The sequence below is a fragment of the Myodes glareolus genome, chromosome 8 (genome assembly GCF_982192425.1).
Source record: "Myodes glareolus chromosome 8, mMyoGla1.1, whole genome shotgun sequence".
Lineage (NCBI taxonomy): Eukaryota > Metazoa > Chordata > Mammalia > Rodentia > Cricetidae > Myodes > Myodes glareolus.
Genome location: NC_142033.1, coordinates 79,710,851 through 79,736,062, shown reverse-complemented (window position 1 = coordinate 79,736,062; position 25,212 = coordinate 79,710,851). Strand labels below are relative to the sequence as shown.

The window sequence follows — 25,212 nt, the reverse complement described above, 5'->3', positions numbered from 1 at the left end:
GTGCCAGAGCGGAATACCAGCACTCCCAGCAGACTGATTGGTTTTTAATGGCAGCTTACACAAAGTAGAACTACCTGGGAAGAGCAAACCTCAGTTGAGGAATTATGTAGATCAAATTGTCCTGACTAGTAATTGATGTAGGGAGGCCTAGCCAACTGAATGTTGTATATCCCTAGAAGGATGGATCTGGGCTGAGCAAGAGAGTTAGATGAGTATGAGCCAGTGAGAGAGCCAGAAAGTCAGGAAGCACATTCCTCCATGGTTTCTGTTTAAGCTCCTGCCCTGGATTCCCTCAATGATAGGTTTTTATCTACAGGTATAAGATCAACTAAATTCTTTCCTCCCCTCACATTGTTTTTGTTTACCACAGCACCTGAAGGCAAACTGGAACCTCCAAGTAAATAGATGTTTCTCCAAGTCTGAACCCTCACATAGTTGAATATGTTCTGCACACACCCAGTTCCCTACAACCTACAGGTTTCTGATCCCCAAAACAAAGCCCATTATTAGTCCATGGGTGTCTTCCGTTCAGGATTCCCATTATCCCAGTCATTCAGGCTCAAAACTGGGTCCCATCCTCTTCACTTTCCTTTGCTACGTGCGTTCAAGTTTTCCAGTTCTGTTTCTTCCACTTTGCCCCCTCACACAGACTCACAGTGCTCATGTGCACTAGCACCTTGTCTTGGTGGCTCTGAACTCACTTTATCGCTAAACCTGCCTCTCCCCAAGCTCAGCATGTATGCCAGCTCCCACACACTAGAGAATACTTTTCTAAAAGAAGAAAGAAAGAGAGAGAGAGAGAGAGAGAGAGAGAGAGAGAGGAAAACAACAGACAGGCAAACAAGGAAGAGGAAGGGAGGAAGAAAAGAAAGAGAGAGCGGGAAAGAGAAAAAGGAAAAGAAAGGAAGGGAGGGAGGGAGAGAGGGAGGGAGGGAGGGAGGAAGGAAGAAAGGAAGGAAGGAGTATGAATGAAAGGGCAGAGAGTAGAGGGAGAAAAATGGAACAGTCATATCCTTCACCTCCACACAGACTCACTTTCTGATAAAATATAAAATTCTCCCATCAATTTTATTTGGAAAATGAAATTAGTATCATTTTCCTTGACCCCGATGCATTTTATCTTTTCCTTCGACTTCCTGGTCCAGGCCCCATCGACATCTCATTCCATCTCACTCCTATTCAGAAATTAATTTCATTTTTTGAAATCATTATTACATTGTCATGCTTTAGTCAAGCAAAACCATTGAATAAAAAAATGTACAAAGACTGTTCCTGTCTTACAGGGGTTTTACTTATGAATTCTCAACTCTACAGTAAGGCAGAAGTAAAATATACTTTGTAGAAATTGTGTTTCAGAATTGAATTTTAATCTTTTCCTGGCTACGGACATTTGGCACCATTCTCTGGTCATGCTGGGCAGCTAGTACACCGAGCAGCCGGTCCTAGCCACCCACAGTATCCATCCTCTATCACTTTGAATCACAGACTTGTGATCTTTTTGCTGTTTATTGTATTATATGAATTTCTCACTTATGGCATTTTCAACTTATTGTGAGTTTCTCAGTGTGTGAGTTTAAGAACGCTATCATTAAGCCAAGTTTAAGAACGCTATCATTAAGCCAAGTTTATGCTCCAAGTTTACAGATTCACTTCTAACATAAATACACAGTGAAATGATTAGATTACTAGACAGGCTAATTAACCTAACCAACATTTCTTTTTTTAATTTTTAATTTTTTTATTTTTACTGAGCTACATATTTTTCTCCACTCCCCTCCCTTCCTCTTGCCCTCCACCCTCTCCTATGGTCCCAATGCTCCCAATTTACTCAGGGGATCTTGTCTTTTTCTACCACCCAGGTAGCTCTCTTAGGGTCCTCATTGTTATCTAGGTTCTAGAGGATGCTAGCCAGCATTTCTTAAACACTGCTGATGAGAATGTAAATTAGTGAAACCATTATGAGACACAGTATAAAGGATATACTTCAAAAATTAAAATTAGAAATACTATAAGATGTTGCACCCCAGTGAAAGACTGATGGGGTCATAACTAAGGAATGGACTCATTATATTGATAACATGTCTGCACACCATGCTCAGCAAAGCCTCAGTGACCAAGAGAAATCTACAACCCAAGTGTTCAGCCAGATGAACAGATGCAGAAAAAGTGTGTGTGTAACATAGACATAGGCATTTACAAATACCTACGTAGTTTAAGATACAAGCTTTTTTTGGTTTTGGTTTTGGTTCTTTTGGTTTGGTTTTCCAAAGGACTTGTCTGCGTAACAGCCCTGGTTGTCCTAGAACTCTCTTTGTAGACCAGACTGGCCAACAACATAGATCCACCTGCTTCTGTCTCCCAAGTGTTGGAGTTAAAGGCATGCGCCACCACTGCCAGCATGATTCAACCAATTTCTTTTTAAAGAAATAGAAATCTTTCTTTTGGTAAAAGCACTCCTGAAATGAACACATAAATAAAATTAGCCAGAAGCAGAAAAATAAATAACCGCGTGATAGTGCTTAGATGTAAATTTTTAAAAGTGAAACAATAAAAGCTAAGTGTGGAAAGAGCAGGGTGAGGGAGATGTGACTGAAGGGATACAAGAGGAATTTTTCCTAGGGACAGACATATAAGCATGGTGATCGCAGATGATGCTCTGATTATCTTGGATGGGATAGATCTTAAGCGTTATTGTCACACATACACACGGAGAAATGAATAGACAGGACTGCACAGAAGAATAGGAGGGAAAAGTGACAGTCCTCAGATCCTGAGCTCTTATATACTTGGTACAGAGATGAGCCGCTGGTACCCAAACGTATACCACAGTCACTCTTCATCGATGTGTTACATACCCACAGCTGCAACCAACCCTGCACCAAGATGTTCAGGAAAAAAAAAAAACCTGCATCTGTACCGAGCAAGCATAGACATTTCCCTTTTCATTATTCCCTTGACAGTGTAGCACAAAAACTATCTGATAGCAGTTTCACTTTATTATGTATTTTCAGTCACCTAGAGAGTATGTAAATTGTGCGACAGAATAATTTTAAGTTACAGGCCTATGCTGCACCGATGCCGTTTCAAAGAAAATATTTGAGCATCTGTGGATTCAGGCATCTATCAAGGTTCCCGATACTAATCCGGTCAGATACTTAGGGATAACATAAGCTGTGGTCGGTGTGTCGTGTGCTTTGGGTATGTGCGTATGTATCTTTGAGTGAAGCTCTGTCACACCAATATCACTATGGCCATTTGAGAAGGGATACCTGAAACACAGGTATCTCAGGTGCCTCCTAGAGTCTGACAACTAGCTGGGACATGCTGGACTTCCAGCCAATAGATGCTGATATCACAACCCACTTTCTCACCAGCACACACTGCTGATCACCCAAAGACCATAATCATTCAGCAAGAAGGAGACAGGCTAGAGACCAAGAGTCTCTGCTCTGCACATCCTGCAGAAAAGCTGTAAAGGTCCCTGGGGATGGTGCAGTAATGAAATTTTAAACTACCAATGATGGATCCATGCTTGACCAACTTTCATAAACATCTATGCTTACCCTAAACCATCAGAGTTGCCGCCGAGAGTTTAAAAATGGTGCTCTAATGGTGGCATTCTGTTCCCTCATTTCTAAGTTATGAATGTATTGTCCTTCCTTGCGGCATATTTCCTGGACTGGTGTCATTTTTAGAGCTCTAATCTAGGAGGTGAGGGCAATCTGCTCTCCCATCTCACCGGTGAAATGATGGACTGCCTCTCTGGTTAGTAATCACCAGTGTGCTTGGCTGTATTCTGGATATTTGCATAATGCATCTTTCTGTAAGGCACTGTAATAATGAAGCTTCACATAAGGAAACCGATGAAAGACAAACATTTCTTTGTAAGGCAGTTTCTGGAATGGTGGATTCTTAGAGGAAATAGGAGCTTCAAAGAATGGGGTAGCCCGAACATACCAAGTTTTGATTGCCAAAAGGGTTTCCTGAGCACAAAACCTGCTCCTGATATCAGCAGAGCCCAGGTCAGCGATAACCTCAACCTGACTCCCACCAAGGTAAAATAACACTGAGAACTGGGCATCTATACAACCATCATGTAGACAGTAGAGTTCCTAGCAACATGGATAGACCATCAAACCCTCACCAGGAAGCAAACGAGAAGCTCATCTCTTTTTGTCTCTGTGTCTGTTTCTCTCTCTCTCTCTCTCTCTCTCTCTCTCTCTCTCTCTCTTTCTCTCTCTCTCTATATATAAATATATATATATAATATTTATATATCATATATGATTAATATAAATATATAATATTTATATATCATATATGATTAATATAAATATATAATATTTATATATCATATATGATTAATATAAATATATAATATTTATATATCATATATGATAAATATAAATATATAATATTTATATATTATACATGATAAATATAAATATATAATATTTATATATTATATATAATCAAATCTTCATAAGGCAGCAAAAGAAAAGCTGATATACACAGAGAGAGCTCCAGAAGAGCCCCCAACTGTCCACCCCCAGCAGGTGCCATCCTGTCCTTCCCTCCCTCCTTTGCATGAGGACATGAACCTTACTAGGTGTTGCCTCCACCTATACCTTAGAAGTATGTCTTTGGAGAGGTCATAGGTCACTGATGGGCTTGGGACTCTCCCTTTCAAGGAATCTCACTGAAATAACTCAGAGACACCATCATTCACTTGATAATTCTTTTAGAGTGCTACAATTTAAATATTTTACAGAGTTAAGTATTTCAGAGAAATAATATTCAAAAGTTCACATGTTTCATATGGCATACATGAGATCTTAATATCCCTGGGAAGTAGGACCTAGACTGCTCAGGGCGACAAGAGCAAGGTGCATTTGTAGTGCCCCTCACTACATGAAGGGCACAAGAAAATACTTGTACACACGAAGATTTATGAGGTGACACTTGCCATACCTGCTCTAATTACTACACCATATATACATGACACATAATGAAGCATTACGTGGTGCCCTATAAAGAGTATTATACACTTTCATGTATCCATCTTTTAAAGTAATTACATTTCAGCTTAATAAACAAGTGCAGGCTGTCATTTCCTGCTATCTCACTTCATAGTCATTCCTAGGCACTCACCACAGACCTAAGATTCTCTTGAGCTATCAAGACGCAGGAAAAAGCCATACAGTTTAAAGGTTTAGAACAGAAAACCTTGCTGTCAAAATGGTAGTTAAGCCCAGTGCTTGCTGCTAGCTTTTGAAAGACCACATCCAGCTAGGGTTAGGGTCACATGTTCTGCCAGTGTTCTGATTTGGATGTGGAAATCAGAGCACTAGGTACCAGGGTGATCCATCAAGGATCAAGCAAAGATTTGATCTGCTCAGTCTCGGGCCAGATAATTCACTCAGAGGTGCTGCTTCACCAGCTAACAGAAGCAGGGTGATGGGGCAGACAGATGGGCCGTTCCTGAGGACATTACCTCCCACCACAGGGAAGCCATTGTGATACTTTAGGACATTCCCAGAAGGTACCATGGAGCAGGATTGGAGTTCTGACAGCACTGGGGATGGTGGGTTATAATGGACATAAATATATATGCTTGAAACTTGTGCGGTGTCTGAGTCTGGAAACACACTTGGCTTACCACCACATTACCGGTTTTCAGAATTCTATTTGTTTTTGCAACTCTTCTACGAGGTTAAACATACTTTAAAATCAAACTAATATTACTTTAAATTGGATGTAAGAAGATTTTATGTGTATTTTGCAAAGACTGGAAAAGGTTTGGGGTTATTTAAATAAACGACATATGCATAGATTTTCTCAAAAAAATAAGAGAGTAATGAATAGGGAATGAACAAGAAAACATGGGGAAGATGACTGTCTCTCCAAAGAAGCTTTAAGCCTGTATCAATAAGGGGACACATCCCAACTGCACAGTGCATCTCACACACTATCTCAGGAAGTGAAAATTTAGACAGCAAAACCCTTTCTACAGACCCAAGGAAGGGGTTGATTATGACTGGTGTCTAGTACCACATACCACATATAAAGCAACCACTCCTATATTGGGACTTGCTGTGGAGAAACGGGCAGCCAAGGGGCTTGGGAGTGGAAGGCGAATTCAGAAAGGGAATGGAAGCAGAAGAAGGTTCTTCTGATTGATTCTGAGATCAGGCAGAATTCGTGTCAGAGTGAGAGGTACAGCTCCAATTTTCTGAGTCTCCATTTAATCCCTTTTCTGGGAGGCCAGAAATATCATTTACTGCCTTTGATGTCCTAGTGTGGAAGCGGCATTATGCCAAGGAACAATCCCTGTAATTGGGGTATTATTTTCTTTGTATCCTGTTATTCAGTATTCTACTTAGGTTACAATGGCACTATGAGAAAATCTTGGGCTGACAAGGCTGGTAACAAGGCCAAGAGTCTTAAAGCAAAGGGCCATGACTGCAGCATCACAATGCCCGTCACAATGGGCTCACATCTCTCGCCAACAGCACTTCAAAGGTTTTCAGAGGTGATGTTCGTATGCACATTTTTAAGGACACATAAAACATTTTTCTTTGATTATTCCTATCTCTTATATTCAAGTTTTTCCTTCTAGGAATTGGCCCCCAGCGATGTATAAATGTGTAAAATTAGGTTTCTCATTTAGTATTCTCATTATGGCTGCATCTGTTATGGTTTCTAGACTGTATATCTGTCATCTATAAAAATTCACATCTGTGCTTTCGTACCATATCCATTATAGTGGAGAGACACTTAACACATTGTGATTCAACTCATCACGTCAGGGCTCATTACTTTTATAAATGTATATCTTTGGCAGTATTAATGCCCAAATGTCTGTAACATAGACATCAAAAGGCTTTTCTCAGCTTCCACCTGCGTGGAAAAGTTTGTGCTTGTTAAATCGCTGTTCTTTTAACTATGGGCCACAACCCATGTGAGGTCATATAACTGAATGCAGGGTACTAGAATGTACACCAATAGTAAATAGATTTCCAAACATGCAAACAGGAAAGCTTTAATTAATTCAGAAAAAAATAATAACTGTGAGACCGCCATGGTATATCATATGAGTTTCGCTACTTGTTTCTGTGATAAATAATCTAGCAAAAATAATTTGGGAGAAAAAGGATTTATTTTATCTCACAGTTCCAGGTTCCCACCTATCACTGGAAATAATTTAAACCAGCTACACACATAATATATAGTCAATACCAGGGAACTGTGAATTAGTAAGTACAAGCTAGGACTCCACTTTCTCCACCGGATATAGTTCAGGGTCCCCTAACTAAGAAATGGTACCACACATGGTGAGGAGATCTTCCTAACTTAATTAACCTAATGAAGATAACCCTCCACAGACATGCTCAGAAGCCAACTTGATCTAGACAATCCTTGAGGTCCTCTTCCTGGGTGGGTCTAGATTCGGTCCAGGTGACAAGTGCAACTAATAATCACAGGTTTTACACACAGCTTACACCCTTTGTACTGTGAATGCTCCCACCACAAAACTCCAAAAGGCTGTCTGAAATGCCTTGGCTCAAATTTGTAAATACCGAATTATAGTGCCTTTACTATACATAGAAAATTTTATTTCTTATAGAAATATGAATATTGATTTATGAAAAACAAAGACTGTTCATACATTCTTACCATCATTCCTCACCTTGTAAGTATCAAACCAGTGTGTCTTCGCATTGTACTCTGTTAGAACGTTTGATTTTAAAATTGGTTGTTTGAGAGTTTCTGACTTGAGTTTCATTAGAAAATGCTAAGTGAATTTTGACTTGAAATTAGAACTGAATTTCTTCTTACAATTTCGGAAATGGTCCTCAACATTCTTTTGTCATTTTGTTCTACCTATTAATATGAAGTGTCACTCTCAATATTGACCATTATAAAATCTAAATACTGATAAACTATAAAGGAACTGCCTGCCCTGTAATATCAAATGTTCAACCAAGATTTAAATCTTTATGTAAAAAGTAATGGCACACAGATCTCATTAGCCTGTAAACTTCTCTCATGCTTAATAAATTGTAAATGTAAAATAAAGAACTGTGTTAAAAATCAGTTTTGTATTTTATTTTAAGTAAATGTTTGATTTTTATATTGTTTTAATATCTACATTGTATATTTAAATAACAATGCCATGTAAAAACTTTTCAGGCAATAAAGGTCGAAGAAACGCTTCCTTGAGTCTTCAGGAGTCACTAGGAATCTTGAGGGACAGTTAAAAGCATAACATAATCAGACACTACTAAGAGTGAGTACGGAAGTGGAGGGTGCTTCTACTAAGTGTCATTATGATGGATTTCACCTTCTCTTCCCACTCCTAAGGTCTTTGAGGGAAAATAAATTCTCAATATTAAAAATTATTACCACTACTAAGCACTGAAAAGCTCTTGAATTTAAAAGTAGGGTACAAATATACCCATACACACACTCACATGCAAACATAAACAAGCAAACAAAAGAAGGGCAAAAATTACATTAGATCCCAATCCAAAACCAATCAGGCGCATGTACTTTTCTCATTTTAGGAATTTCTCTTGACACACCCACTATTACTAAATTCTGTTTTATGTGTTGTATACCTTCAGTTTCATGGATCAACTCTGATGTTCCAAAAATATTTTTTGCTACATGTAAACGTGTATAATTGGTGTGCTATGCTGGAACCAATGCTGACCCAAGTAGTTTTCTTTCTTCTATAGTAGTGACTCTCAACCTCTAAATAATGACCTCTTGGGGGTCAAATGACCCTTTACAGGGATCACCTAAGACCACTGGAAAATGTGGATATTTACACTAAGACTCATAACAGTAGCAAAATTACAGTTATGAAGGAGCAAAGAATTTTATGATTGCGGGTCACCACAACATGAGGAACTGTATTAAAGGGTCAAAGCATAGGAAAGTTGAGAACCACGGTTCTATGGATTCAGTATCTCATCACCTTCCTTTGGCTAACAGTTTGAATACCTATGCTAACAATACATCTACAATGTAATCTTTGAGCCACTTTCTATGGGAGGATAATCCCATGGCCTGTTTAAAATATTGGCAACACCATCTCTCAAATAGAATTTGAGGTGAACTCTGCTCTCTCTATAGATAGATAGATAGATAGATAGATAGATAGATAGATAGATAGATAGATAGATAGAGATAGAGATAGAGATAGATATATATTCTATAAGCAATATTCTACTATGCACTGTCTTTTGAGATTATGGACAAAAATCTCAGGACCAAACTGTAGGTCCTCTAAGATGGAGAAGTCCTGTACCTTTTGGGTCCTCCCTTTCACAGCTAAAACCCCAAAGACACAACACAACAACCCTACAATGGGAACCTCAAAGGTACTAAGCAGTTGGTGGCCTTCAGTGGACCAGAAGACTTGAACAGAAGGTACTGAATCCCCAGCACATAGTTATCACTTCTGTGTATCTAGACAGAAGCCTCCAAATGAGCTGACAAGAGACAGGTACAACAGAGAATGGAGAAAGAGTCGCCTGATTGAAGGAGATCTTTCTAACAACTCCCGTCTCATTAAGTCAACGACTAGCAAGAGGATCCTCATCCATGAAAGTTGATCCTACACACCTACTTGACAAAGACAGGTACAAAAGTCACCTCACCTGGGTTAGAAATGGGCTGTCTCTGTCCTAGCACAGTGCCATTAAGTCATAATTCTTAAAGGAGTAGAGTTGGCAGACTCTGTTCACTGTGACCCTTTACTCCCAAGAAAGAGGACAGAGAAGCTTGTGAGTCACTGTATCTACCTGGTAGCATTCAGACTGAGCATGGCACTATGGGTCCAAATAACTCACTGCCTCCAGTGTCAGCCATCCCCAGCAGGACACGGACCATCCCTTAAATTGACTGTGTCTGAAATGAAGGTCACATTCGCAGGCACCAGTTCCCAGCACCCAATAACCACATCTGCCCAGTATCTTCCCACAGACAGTCTCCTGATCTCAGGCTCCTTCTCTCTCTCTGTGAACTGGGTGAGGAAGGTTATTCCTAGAGACTGCTTTTATTCATTGTTCCCTGGTTTCTTTCATCTCTGTCTCATTGCCTAGCATGCCATGTGTGTGGACCCATCTGTTTCCTTCCACCTCTAAACACATATAAACACATAGAATCCTATTAATGTGTAAATCAAGAGAATCCAGAAAGAAAGGCACTAATAGGAAAGAAGAAAGGAAAAAAATCATATGACATCATAATAAACCATTGAACAGAAAGGTAATCTTGAACAGAAAGACTAAGGCTAAAGAGACCATATCACTTGACTTCAAAGTACTTAAAATTAAAAATGACACATCTTTTATATTATAGAGTTTTCATTAAAAACAGACACAGACAAATGGAACAAGACAGAAAGTCCAGGTATAGAGCAGCCCATCTGTGGCTAACTGAATTTGTTATTGTTTTGGTTTTATTCAAAGATGCCAAGAACAAACTGTGCAGGCTGGTGAGCTGGCACATAGGGAAATTATCTTGCCACCAAGCCCAATGACCGGAGTTTGATTCACAGGACCCACAGGTAGAGGGGGAGAACTGACTCCTGTAAGCGGTTCTCTGACCTCCGCATGGGCATCATGGCATGTGCACCCATATTTAAAAAACACCCACAATCAACAGACAAAAAATAATGAATACAATAAAAGTAATAACAGAAAAAGATCACACTCTGGGGAAAAGGCACTTTTTAGGAGATGGTGCTATAGAAACTGTGTATCCATATGTAATGGAAAGAAACAAACTACTTCTCACTGTATACAAAGATCAATTCCATATCCATTTTTAAAAAAAACCACAAGACCTAAAGTCAGGCAAGTATTACAGGATAAAGGGAAAAGAGATGCTTCACCACATTGCACTGGACAAGGATTATCTTTAGATAAGACCCAAAATACATAGAAAACAAGCAGAACTAGACAAACAGGATGGCATCAAATGAAAACACTTCTACACAGCAAAAGAAATTATCAACTGGATGAAGACACAACCTACACCATGGATAAAAAATATTTCAAACCATATAGTCAATATGTGGTGCATAGCAAGGATGCACAAATAACTCAACAGCAAAAGTTGTCAATTTTAAAATTCAATATTTTTAAAAATTCAATATTTTTAAGAAAACATGAATTACCAATAGCACATGAAATAAAAAAAAACTAAACTATGATACCAGAACTTATCAGGGAAATACAAATGAAAACCATGGGGAGACAAGGCCTGACTCCAGAAAGCAGGACTCTAAGGCTATGTCAAAAAGACAAATGATGAGCTTAGGAGAGAATAATGAGAAAGGGGAGAGTAAGTTAAAGTAGCTATTTTGAAAAACGACATATATGCTCCTTAAAATTTAAAAGTAGATGTGGGTTTAGTGGGGTCCGATTTCCAAAATATACAAAAAACTCAAGAAATTGGTCATCAAAAGAACAAATAATCCAATAAAAAAATGGAGTACAGACCTAAACAGAGAACTCTCAACAGAGAAATTTAAAATGGATGAAAAACACTTAAGGAAATGTTCAACATCCTTAGCCATCAGAAAAATGCAAATCAAATAACTCTGAGATTCTATCTTATACCTGTAAGGATGGCCAAGATCAAAAACACGATGACAACTTATGCTGGAGAGGTTGTGGGGTAAAGGGAACAGTCCTCCATTGTTGGTGGGAGTGCAAACTGTCAGTCCCTTTGGATATCAGTATGGTTACTTCTCAGAAATTATGAAACAACCTTCCTCAAGACCCAGCAATATCACTTTTGGGTATATATCCAAAGGATGCTCAATCGTGCCACAAGGACATGTGCTCAACTATGTTCACAGCAGCTTTGTTTGTCATAGCTAGAACCTGGAAATGCTCCTCAACCAAAGAATGGATAAGGAAAATGTGGTACATTTACACAATGTAGTATTACACAGCAGAAAAAAATAATGACATCTTGAATTTTGCAGGAAAATGGATGGAGCTAGAAAACATTATTTTGAGTGAGGCAACCAGACACAGAAAGAAAATTATCACATGTACTCACTCATAAGTGGTTTTTAAACATAAAGCAAAGAAAACCAGCCTACAAATCACAACCCCAAAGAATTTAGACAACAATACGGACACTAAGAGAGACTTACATAGATATAATCTACATAGGAAGTAGAAAATAGAAAAAGAGAAGATCTCCTGAGTAAATTAAGAGTGTGGGGACCTTGACAGAGGGCTGAAGGGTGGGGGAGGGAGAGGGGGTAGGGGAGCAGAAAGAAAATGTAGAGCTCAATAAAAATCAGTTTAAAAAATTGAAAAGTAGAGCTGCCTGCAACCCAGAAATCCTTCTTTTGCTGTCTGTCAAAGGGTACCTGTGCTTTCATGTCCACTGTGGCACTACTCACAATAGGAAAGACGTGAAATTAACCTGCGTGCCCATCAACTGACAGACAGAGTAAGAAAATGTGGTATTTTTACACCAAGGGCTATTATTCAGACATGAAAAGATGAAATCCTGTCATTAACAACAAGAATACTATGATACGTGAAATAAGAATAGGTCCAGAAAGAAATACTACAAAATATCAGGTCCTGGAGCTACATAAACAAAAACAGATGATGGCAATCCACAGTCCTAACTGCTTCCAGGCCTTCCAGTAGTTACCCCATTGGTAACTACTACCTATGGGGGGCAAGAGATGAGCTATTCACTCATTCTGATAGGCGAAAGGCCTTCAGTGGAGCCTCGTCACACATGAACTAGACCTTGAGCATTGAGCAGAAATGTGCAACCTTCTGTTAAGATGCTGGACAGTGCGGGAAGAAACCTAGCTGAAGGTCCTCAGGGGCAGTAATCCACTAAGCATTGATGTAGGTGGGTCTTTCTATGTGTTACTTTCATTGGTTAATAAAGAGACTGCCTTGGCCTTTGATAGGACAGCAGCTTAGATAGGCGGAGTAGACAGAACAGAATGCTGGGAAGAAGGGAAGTGAGGCAGACGCCATGGAACTATCCACCAGGTCAGACATGCTGAATCTTTCCCAGTAAGCCACAACCTCGTGGTGGCATACAGATTATTAAATATGGGTTAATCAAGATGTGAGAGTTAGCCAATAAGAGGCTAGAACTAATAGGCCAGGCAGTGTCTAAAAATAATTACAGCTTCCATGTAATTTTTTCGGGGGTAAGCTAGCCACGACTGGTCCAGAACTCAGCCTGCTGCTCCTTCTACAAAGCATAAAAGCCCCGTGATGCCAAGCCATGTGAGAAGGCATGGAAAAGGATGAGATCTCAGGCTGGCAGCAGTAAGTGCCCAGCTATTTAGATGCATGGACTTTATCCTGAACATATACAAGAGGTGCTGAAAGTTCTAAGTATTGGGCAAGAACAATTTCAACATTTTAGAAATGCTTTTCCCAACAAAATGTCAGCATCTTGATTGCACTTTGATTGTTGAATCAATACAAATGGAATTCTGGGAAAAAATGATTTCAGAAAACAAAATCCAGGAGGCAAAAGCACTTAGGCACCTGGTACATGGTGGAAGGTGGGGTGACCTGAGAGACACACACAGGTTCGGAGAATTTCCTTGGTTTTTTTTTTTTTTTTTTTCTTTTTTAGTACTTGACCTACGTGTCGGATAAATGCCTAGGCATCACAGGAAGACCCTAAAAGACAGTAAGCAGCAGCTTATGAATATTTAATAGAGATACATTTTCATGCAAATAGGATTGTTATTTGATGTACACATTTGAGACCTGCGGTGTTATTGCTGAGCCTTTACCTGGGGCAGAACTTTCAATGGCAGAGTGCTGGACCAGACCAGAGATCGCTTGCTGATCATCTCCTGGCATTGTGGTATATGTCTAAAATCTCAGTCCTTAGAAGATGTAGGCAGAAGGATTAAGAGTTTGAGGATAGGTGCAAATACATAGTAGGTTGGAAGACCAACTTGGACCATGTAAGACCTTATTTCAAAATAAAAATAAATAAGACGAAATAATTTACAAGACGTAACAAGGGCCCCACATGACGCCATCTACAATCTCAGTACTTGTGAGACTGAGGCAGGGGGATGAGGAGTTCCAGCTGTATTTTATAGAAGGGCCCTATCTCAAAAGAGGGGCTATGGATTAAGTAGAATTCTGCGTCTAGAAAGCTGCTTTCCATGGGTGACCTCAGACATGCCCAGAGAGTCACCATGGTAGGCTGCCTAAGGTGGAAATATCCAGGAAAGCGCCCATGGCACCCAGGTCTAGGTGGGTAGTAATAAAAGAAGAAAAGACATGTGCTTGTGGGGTTACAGAGACAAAAATGGAGATTTGTTGAATGACTGTGTGCTATGCAGAAAAAGGCAGATTCCAGGTTTAGTCTCAACTGACTTGTAGGTTCCCTTAGGATTCTGGCAAATGCCTCTGATCACAAATGTTATTAAACTGCCAACATGAATATAAAAGAAGTAAGAAAGGAACAGAATTACCTTTCAACTCACAGTCCTGCCATCCTTGTTGAGCCCCAAATCTCCACACAACACTCCAAGTGACACCTAAAAGGCTGTACTTCTCATCACCCCAAAATATCCAGGTACCTGTTACATCAGAGCAGTTGAATCCCTACTGTGCTAAACAGACAGAAAGAGATGATCCTCCATCTTGGAAATTCACCTTGGAAACCAGAGCTGGTTTTCCTGGGCTAGAACCCACTTTCCAGGGCTTCACAAACTGGCTCTATGGAAATGGACTAGAAAATCCAAACTGGGTGGCACTGAGTTCCATGCTTCAAATATGGACTCAGGCAAGCTATGAGAACACTAGGATGAGGAAAGAGACCGAAAAACCAGCCTCCATATGAGTAGACAGAATGAGACTCATGCAGTTCCTTTACCTCTGGGGCAAAAATGCCCACAAACACCAACACAGCTATCAGAGGACTAACCAGGAAGGAATGCCCGGTATTGTATGTGAAGTTCGGAGACATGTGCTTCACCTTCTGTTGTCTGCAGGCTCCTGAGCCCTAGGCGATGGGGCTACTGGGGTCAAAGCTGAGGATAAGCCTTGGCCTCTGCTGTCAGCCTCCTCCCATGGCTAAGCTTCGCTTTTATTATAATATTAAGCTCATAGATCCAGCTCTGTCCAATTCCCACATGAATGGACAAGCAGAAAGAGATGTGATAGAATAATTTTGCTCAGAGCTTTGCTAGTGGGAGTTCTTAATCAATATTTTAATAACAACTCACAAAGCACCCTCCTGCGTTGTTGTCTTCTATGTTCCCAATTTACTGCACAGAACTTTTCTTCCCAGCGCCGAGCACATAAACAAGTCAAAAATTGAAACTCTGACACAAAGAAAACAAATGAAATATCTTTAGAGAAATTTCCAATAGCAGAGAATAAATGTGTTTTTGAAGTCTAAGCCAGCTTCTCAACAAACAAATGAGGAGCCCACTGCTGTAAGTAGATGCTTTTGAGATGGCCATCATCAGGATGTCTGGTTATCTGACCCGCAGTGCAGACACGATCGATGGGCAACTATGGTTCAGGCAGCAATGCTCTGGTACCCTCTACCCAGTTACCCCAAGTACCAGCCAGTAAGGTACAGAGCTGGCATAAAACAACCCTCATGGCACTCACTCCTCCAGAGAAATCCTGAATCTGCTTCCCAGGCCTCAACACTGTTCTCTGCAGAAGCATACCAGAGGCTCTTACCCACATTTCCTTTCTTTCTCTCTCTCTCTCTCTCTCTCTCTCTCTCTCTCTCTCTCTCTCTCTCTCTCTCTCTCTCTCTCTGTCTACCACAGGACCTCCCACAGGGTCTAGTGGGTGGCATGCGCCTTTTCTCAGAACCTGTGGGTATCATAACCCACCTTTCAAAGTCAGTTAACTCCCAATCTCTTGGCCTCACCATAACAGAATCATAATAAGAGCAATGCTTTGAGAAACCTTGTAAAACTTTTTGCTCAAAATTAAGCATTTGCAAAAATTTGTAAGGCATGGTAGCATAGGCCTCTAATCCCTCTAACTGACAGGAGAGGACAGAAGGATTGTGAATTTGAGGCCAGGCTGTGATTCATGGAAAAATTATTTCAAAGAAAGGGTCAGGCAAGAATCACATACATGTACACACACGCGTGTGCACACACACATACACACACACTCTGCATATTAGTTCTGTGGTATACAATCGCTTGGGGTAGATTCTTGTGGTCCCTGTTTCCTGAAAACAGTCTTTGTTCAATCTCCTCCATGCAAGACTGACTAGAAATATTTCATTTTCACCAAGAATCTCAGTACTGCTTCCTCTAGTGCCTTAGCTGTGATGTGAACTCTACAGCCTGCAGTTTTCGGCCCCTGGCATCTGCAAGTCTGCAGCCTGCCCTTATGACTTTATCGGGCCACACCCTTGCTTCCTGGCTTCTTCTGGTCTGACATTTGAACATCTTTTGTTATCAGAACCTCATGTACACAATACAGAGACCAACATGACACAGAGGTCATGACCAACATGCCTCAGGAAGTTTATAGGCAGCATAGAACACACAATTTAAAATTATGGGTGCTGTCTCCAGTTCACAGGAAGACTCTTGGACTGAGCTACCAGTTTTCTTAAACTACTGTAGGATATACCAAGGGTAGGTGGAACAGAACCAAATGAATGGCGCACACAGTTCCTTACTTTTTCTCGATTAGGTATTTATTTGGTCTCTGTCGCTCTTTGATTTCCATTGCTCTTAAAAAGATGTGTTAGCTCATTGCTAGTTTTTCCTGTAACATATCCTTGGGGGAACCATGGCCTCAAACCTTTTACTCTGGCATCTTGCTGATGACTGAAACCACTTTCTTTGCTATAAAACACTTCATTACTGTAGGAGCTGCAGTGGAAGAGAAGTTCCCACAGCCTAAACTATTTGCACCTATTTGTTTCCAATTAACCTGAGGTAGTGATGGTTTCTCTGTTCCTCCACCTGCCCCCAAGGGAGAAAGACAGGGGGGGGGGCGGTCAGCAGCAGCCTTAGCACAAGAGTCTAGAGGGGCAAAGAGATGCAGAAGAGGACCATGTATGCCACGGTAGGAAGCTACTGAGGGCTAGAAAAATACTATAGACATCGGAAGAAAGGAAGGGAGAGGACATGAAGTGGGAGGGACAACAGATAGTTGCCCTTCCGGACACTAGCCATTGAGTGTAGACAGCAGTTTGATATCCTGACCTGTTCACTGGCTGAATGCAAGCCAGTCCTGGGGTTGTTTACCTGATTTCCTTCACCAGTCACTTTTAAAGTAAGGCTGAGACCAAGGTTGCTTGTGGCTGCTCTGATCTCTCCTTTCCCGTGTTCGGGATCCTACTGCAAAGATTCATGTCCTCATGCAATATCTGCTCCCATGCAAAACACCCTGTGCCTTCTTTCGGACAGCCGCTTTCTCCTAACATTTCTCAAAGGGCTGCCAGGTCTGACGTCAGTCATTCAGCCTCAGCAGCACAAGTTTCTATTTGGGTCTTAAATCCTTTCTTGTTCCCCGTGCTCCAAACTTTTCTTCATCTGTCTGAACTCTAGTATGTTCTTTGTTCCGGATTCCTCTCAACACCTAAATACCTCTACACCTGAGAATAACCTTTCTGTGTTTCTCTTATTTTTTCTTATGTTTTAGTTTTACAGTACTATTGCTATCCTCAGGAAAGAATGCTCACTGACTAACTACAACGGCCCTTCCTTCATGCAGCATCAGTCAAGGTCAGGTGAGATTTGGCTTTTAAAACAATATAAACCTTTTCAGAGAGAACAATTGCTCTCCGTACTCACACTCAAGATGAGATCAAACTAGACAACCTGAAATCTGAAGCATGCCAGGACTGACTGGTAGTGCTGACCTCTGAATACCCAGTTGAGCTCAAACTACTATTCATCGCTCAAGGGCCACTATTATAATCCTTGATGGAGAATGTCCACAAAGAAAAGGACCATTCATTCGGACATGAGAGAAAAGTGACCCTTGCTACTAGTGAGAAAAGGATGCTACTATGCCTAAGAGCCAAACTGGCTCAACACCTAAGCTCCTAGATAATTATGTAGAACATAAAGTGTCTAACCAATAAGGTAGGTAAATAATTCCTATCTTATATTTTCATTTTATTTTTTTTCCAATTATAATTTAATTATAGCATTTCTCCCTTTCCTTCCCTCCCTCCAAGTCCTCCCATATACTCTCTCCTATCTCCTTCAAATTCATGGCCTCTCTTTTCATAAACTTTTTATTCCATACATATACACATACGCACATAGCCGGCTGCCCAGACCCATATACTAACACAGAAACTGTATTAATTATAACACTGTTTGGCCAAGAGCTTAGGTGTATTCCTAACTAGCTCTTATATCATAATTTAATCCATTTCTATTAATTTATGTATCATCACAAGGCTGTGGCCTACCAAAAAAGTCCCAATGTCTGTCTCCTTTTGCAGTTACATGGCATCTCTCTGGCTCTGCCTTCTTTCTCCCAACATTCAGTTTAGTTTTCCCACCTAGTTCTATTCTGCCCTGCCACAGGCCAAAGCAACTTCTTTTTAAGCAGTGGTAACAAAACATATTCACAGCATACAGAGGGCACATATTCCTAAAAATTTTTGGTTCACTCCATATAATAATACCTGTGTAAATGTTTTGGAAGCTGATCATTTGGCACTAGACTATCAACTGATTCACTCTTCCTGGGGAAGGCTACATCTTTTGTTCTCAGCTTTTCTCAGTTGCTGATAGTTATTTGTGAAGAACGGTGGAGACCTTGGCCTCATGGGCTTTTCCTCATCTAGGTGGGCACATTCACTAGTGTCCTCCTTGTTTAGTTAACATTTGGGCAGTTATGTTGGTGAGGCTTTAATGATGTCACTTCTGATATTAGTAAGAGACACAATCTGACAGGAAATTTTCTGAATATCTGGCTCTTGCAATCCTTCCCCTGCCTCTTCTATAATGTTCTCTTAACTGGAAAGAAACCGTGTCTGGTATTGGAAGCCTAGCCAAATACACAGTGAGACTGAAGTCAGGTGGTTGGAGGAGAATCAACAAGTACTGGTTTAATAAACCAACATAATTTCTAACAAAAATCTTTAAATATCTGTTCTTATGCCCACAGATAAGTATAGTCTTCACATTTTATCAAGGAAATTTCTCTTCCAAACAGATGGAGACCACTACAGAAAACCATAATAAATTAAATGTAGACTTTTGAATTCCAGTCTCATCTGATACAGCTACAAAACATTATCTTCCAAATTTTGATGTGAAAATTTAAAAGACATGCATAATGAATCCTACTGTAGTTCCTAATATTGTTTAGACACTTAATAAATATTATTCTTTCGTCCATACTCTGTATGATTCTATAACTCTTTTGTGCTTCTCTTAGCCATACACATTTTAATATTTCATTATCTACTATTATTAGATATTATCAGGGTGTTAAAAACTAGTTTATTTTATTTTGAATGGTTTCAGCAGGCTGGAGGTATAGGGAGAGGTAGAGTACTTGCCATAGGTGTGCATTAGGCAACGACAAAACCCAACACCACAACATAAAGTCAACCTGAAAAGGTAGGGGTGCTGGAGAGGTGGCTCAGTGGTTTACACTACTTGTTTCTCTTTCAGAAGACCTGAATTTGACTCCCAGTATAGACAGGATGACTGACAACCATCTGCAGCTCCAGTTTCAGAGAAGCCAATGACCTTTCTTGACCTTCTAGGGCACAAGGCATGCATATGGCACGTACATGCAGATGAAATGCCCATACATATAAATGAAAGAAACATAAAAGAAAACAGGTAGTAAATTGTGAAGCAAATATTAAAAGTGAGCAAAGGGAACCGATTCAGAGTGACGGCTCAGCACGGACCTGCATGAGCACTGAGGCTTCTGCACGTGTCCATGAAATAAACTACAACAGCTGGGGCCTGGTGTTGTTTATGCTTCCCAACTTTTTCCTTCTTTTCGCAATGACATTAAATTGACTTGATAAATTATTGCTTCTCCACTCATCTAAAGTTAGGAGATAGTCCTAAACCAAGAAATCATCTCTGGATACAAAAAAAATGGGCCTAAGCCAAATACCAAAATGAGAAAGCAGAGGTAATCAGTGGGCAGGTGGCACGTGGGACTGATGAGATGAGGGGCCAACATGGATCAAATTACAATGTTCACTCTACCAGCGGTCACACATTAGGGAAATCTTTGATTTTCTATTGCAGTATTTCATATAGTAGAGTCCTTAAAACTGAGTTTACTTTTGCTTCTATATGATATTAAACCACAGAAACATTTTTAAAATAAATCCTCAGAATACCTTTTGTTTCGTAGACAGGGTCACAGCTTCAAGAAAGCTGGATATTTAATGTGAGAGACAGAGAGAGAGCCCAGAACTTCGTGAGATGTTATGCACACAATGTCTGATGAGAAACTGCACATCATTCTTCATTGCCCTATTCTGTGCCTTTCAGTATTAAAAAAAAAAAACTGTTCTGTTGAAAGGAGTCAATGACAATGCACAAAAGATAACATTACCATATTGTCTCCAGTCTGGAGTATCCGGGGGTAAGTACTGCCATAAGATCAAGTTGTTGAGATGGTTTAGGTAGGAGGGGAGAGAGTGGAAACCCTTCTGGCTATACCACACCTGAAAAAGAAGGAGATGATGAATCCCATGAGAGTGGTTCTCAATTCTGTTCATATGTCACTAAGCATCAACAGCACCTGAACACAGGACTCGGAGCAGCGTTCCCTCATGGCTGACAGTGACAGCCAATTTCAGGCTGCTAATTTTATATTTATCTCAAGCATATAATTTACAGCTAAAAATAGATTAATTTTCCCCAGAACAAATGCAAATGTTGCTTTATAATTATAGTCTCACAGGATTTGGGACTGAAGCCATTATTTTTTTTTCTTTCTCAGTTGGTAAGCTAATGAAATTTGACCTGCAAATTAAAGGCGTGGAGGATGATCAGAAAAAAATGATTACTTTCAATTTAATAACTGCACGTGGAACATCATTTCTCAAAATATATTGAATTGAACATTTGTTGAGCATAGAGAATAAATCAATGTATCTCTTGAGATGAGAAAGGTAAGGAGAAAACAAAAAGACTATGTTTGTAAAGACCAGATACTAAATATCATTAAAAACACACTGAACCACTGCTTCCTATTCTTTGAAATATCATATCAAGATTTTAATGAAGAATAAGATATGTATGGTAAGTTTACAATGATAGTATCTTCAAGAAATAACGGCCTGTCAACTAGTAGATTTGGGTCTTAATTCATCTGTGGTAGAGCACATGGCTCTAGGGATGTTGTTTTGCAACAGATAATTTACTTGGAAAACAAGAGCTACCCCGCCGAAAGTTGGCCCTTGAGCAGCCTTCTCAAGTTTGCACACAAGTTTACACAAGTGAGAGCTAGACTTCAAGTCACTTTTCCTCCATCCTTATGTGTGCAAGTGTATTTTACGGGGTCTGCGGGAAAAACTAAGTAATAAAATGCCATAAATATCAAATAAAAGTCTACTATACAAACTAGTGTTTTCCAACTCTTTTATGTTAGTAGACAAGAATCCCCCTCTTTCACACAATTAACAGCTGTTTCCCACTGCTTATTTATGCTATAAAGTCATCCTTTAAACTGCAAGGAAAGGAAGACTCAAACCTACTGAACACAGAAGGCAAACATATTCTGTGAGTGTTGGCACTCTGCCTAAACACAGTAGCAGTGCATGGGCAAACCACACTCCCCATTGAAGAGCATTTTAGTGCTATGATCCTGCCGATCAGATTGAGGCCTGAGTGCTGACATGGAGTAAGCACTGAGCTAAAGGATTCTAGGTTACATCTCAGGAGTACACCTACGTCTTTAGCTTAACAGACATTTCCCTCAGAGTTCTATGTTCTCTCTCTCTCTCTCTCTCTCTCTCTCTCACACACACACACACACACACATACACATTTCCAATATTGATGTAAATGTAGGGTTGTGTTCAAATCAGTCGAAGGCTAATAGAGTTGAAAGCCTATCCATTTCATCTTATTTCCCAGTACCCATCTCCACAATCTCAGCCCCAATATGACAAGCTTCCCTTTAAAAAACCCAGGATAGCCAAAACAATCTTATACAATAAAGGAACTTCTGGAGGCATTACCATCCCTGACTTCAAACTCTAAACTCTATTACACAGCTACAGTGTTGAAAACAGCTTGGTATTGGCATAAGAACAGAGAAACTGACCTATGGAATCAAACAGAAGACCCGGATATTAACCCACAAACCCATGAACACCTGATTTTCGACAAGGGAGCTGAAGGTATACAACGGAAGAAGGAAAGCATCTTTAACAAATGGTGCTGGCATAACTGGATGTCAACCTGTAGAAGAATAAAAGTAGATCTATCACCACACACAAAACTCAAGTCCAAATGGATTAAAGACCTCAACATTAATCTGACCACTTTGAACCTGATAGAAGAGAAAGTGGGAAGTAGTCTACAAGACATAGGCACAGGAGACCACTTCCTAAATAGAACCCCAGTAGCACAGACAATAAGAGAATCAATGAATAAATAGGACCTACTGAAACTGAGAAGCTTCTGTAAAGCAAAGGGCACTGTCAGTAAGACAAAAAGGCTACCTTCAGACTGGGAAAAGATCTTCTCCAACCCCTCATCAGACAAAGGTCTGATCTCCAAAATATACAAAGAACTCAAGAAACTAGACACTAAAACTCTAATTAACCCAATTAAAAAAATGGGGTACTGAACTGAACAGAGAATTCACAACATATGAACTTCGAATGGCCAAAAGACACTTAAGGTCATGCTCAGGGAAATGCAAATCAAAACAACTCTGAGATACCATCTTACACCTGTCAGAATAGCTAAACTCAAAAACATCAATGAGAGCCTATGCTGGAGAGGATGTGGAGAGAGGGGAACACTCATCCATTGTTGGTGGGAATGCAAACTTGTGCAGCCACTGTGGAAATCAGTGTGGCGGTTCCTCAGGAAACTGGGAGTCAACCTACCTCAGGACCCAGCAATTCCACTCTTGGGAATATACCCAAGAGATGTCCTATCATACTACAAAAGCATTTGTTCAACTATGTTCATAGCAGCACTATTTGTCATAGCCAGAACCTGGAAACAACCTAGGTGTCCCTAAATAGAAGAATGGTTAAAGAAGGTGTGGAACATATACACATTAGAGTTTTACTCAGCGGTAAAAAACAATGACATCTTGAATTTTGCAAGCAAATGGATGGAAATAGAAAACGCTTTACTGAGTGAGGTAACCCAGACCCAAAAAGAGGAATATGGTATGTACTCAGTCATAACTGGATTCTAGCCTTAACTAAAGGTCTTTGAGCCTATAATTCGTGATCCTAGAGAAGTTAAATAAGAAGGTGAACCTGAAGAAAACCATATAGTTATCCTCCTTGATATTGGAATTAGACAAGATTGCCAGGCAAACTTGGGTGCATGGGGCATGGGGGGTGGAAGTAAGGGGAGATGGTTGGAGAGAAGGGAGAGGGGGAGAATTGGGGATGGCTTGGAGGAATGGGATGGGGGGAGGGAGGAAGGATGGATGTGGGAGCGGGGAGGTGTGTATCTCACCTAAGGGAGCCATTTTGGGGTTTGCAAGAGACTTGATTCTGAAGGGGTTCCCAGGCCCAAGGAGAGGTTCCCAGATTGTTCCCTAGGCAGCGGAGGAGAGGGTGCCTGAACTGGCCTTAGCCCATTACCATACTGATGAATATTTTGCATATCACCATAGAACCTTAATCTGGTGATGGATGGAGATAGAGACAGAGACACACATTGGAACACTGGACTTAACTCCCTAGGTCCAAATGAGAAGCAGATGGAGGGAGAGCGAGAACAAGGAAGGCAAGACCGCGAGGGGTGCGTTCACCCACTGATACAAGGGGACTGGTCTGGTGGGAGCTCACCAGGGCCAGCTGGACTGGGACTGAACGAGCGTGTGATCGGGCCGGATTCTCTAAATGTGGCTGACATGGGGGCTGACTGGGAGGCCATTGACAATGGCGCTGGGTCTTGTTTCATCTGCATGTGCTTACTTTCTGGGATCCTGGTCTGTTTGGATGCTCACCTTCCTGGACCTGGAGGGAGAGGGGAGGAACTTGGACTTCCCACAGGGCAGGCAGCCCTGACTGCTTTGGGGACTGGAGAGGGAGGAGGAGGGGGAGTGGAGAGAATGGGAGGGTATTGGGAGGAGGGGAGGAAGTGGAAACTTTTTTATAAATAAATGAATAAATAAGTAATAAAAAAGAAATATCAAAAAAAGAAAAAAAAGTTTAACAAATGAGAAATAAAAAGAGAAAGGGAGTGATCTCCACCCTGTTCCAGAAATTTTCAAATTTTAATTTTGATTTTTGCCTATTTGTTTTAACAGACTGATACATTTTAAAAATACAATATCTCAGAACAGTGATACCAACAGCCAAGTAGAGGTGTAAAGGGATAACAGAGCTGGGGAACTAGGAGCCTCTGTTTACTCCCTATGCCTCCTACCCCTGGGTTCTGTGTTTTCTGTTCTAGAACAGTTTATAGACCTCATTTCTCAACATCCCTGTTGTGTGGTCCTTTGCAATGAGACTGTGTCTGTGCTAGGCCACTTGTACTGAACCACAAAATAAGACAACAAGAGAGGTTTGAAAGGCACAGAGATGTATGCTGCATCCTTCCTGAGTCGCTGACATCACTGAGAAGACCGGGCTGGGCTGACATCCTGGATAGAGACATAGGGTAGAGCTGAGCTCAGACTTCACACATGCACACACTGCAGTACATCCTTAGCATTCTATGGGGCCTGAGTATCCCTCAGAAAGTCAGTTGGGTCTTTTCCTTCCAGAAAAAGGGCCCTGTCTGCAGTTCCTCATTTTTTTCATTGCTCCACAGTGGTTGATCTAAACATCTGCTTTGTATTGCTTCTGGTCACTGTCACTTCCATATAGAAGGAGTTGTGCAGAACCAGTCTGCTCAGCTCACCCCACTGACCCTTACACCAGACATATAGATGGTACAGATGTACCATAGTGACCACTCCTCAGTCACATGGCCTCCTATAGCCTGTGCCAGTCTCCTGAAATGCACCAGAGAAAACTCCCTGTAGTAAACCTCTT

At 40.6% G+C, this 25,212-nt stretch overlaps 1 protein-coding gene across 1 annotated transcript in view; it reads right to left on the bottom strand.

The window, feature by feature from the left end:
- Abca13 (ATP binding cassette subfamily A member 13) overlaps nt 1-25,212 on the bottom strand; it is a 329,916-nt gene that overhangs the window by 121,322 nt on the left and 183,382 nt on the right. The window contains exon 32 of the mRNA XM_087909185.1: nt 20,583-20,694. Within this exon, the coding sequence (XP_087765311.1) occupies nt 20,583-20,694 (112 nt within the window). The remainder of the gene's footprint in view (nt 1-20,582; nt 20,695-25,212) is intronic.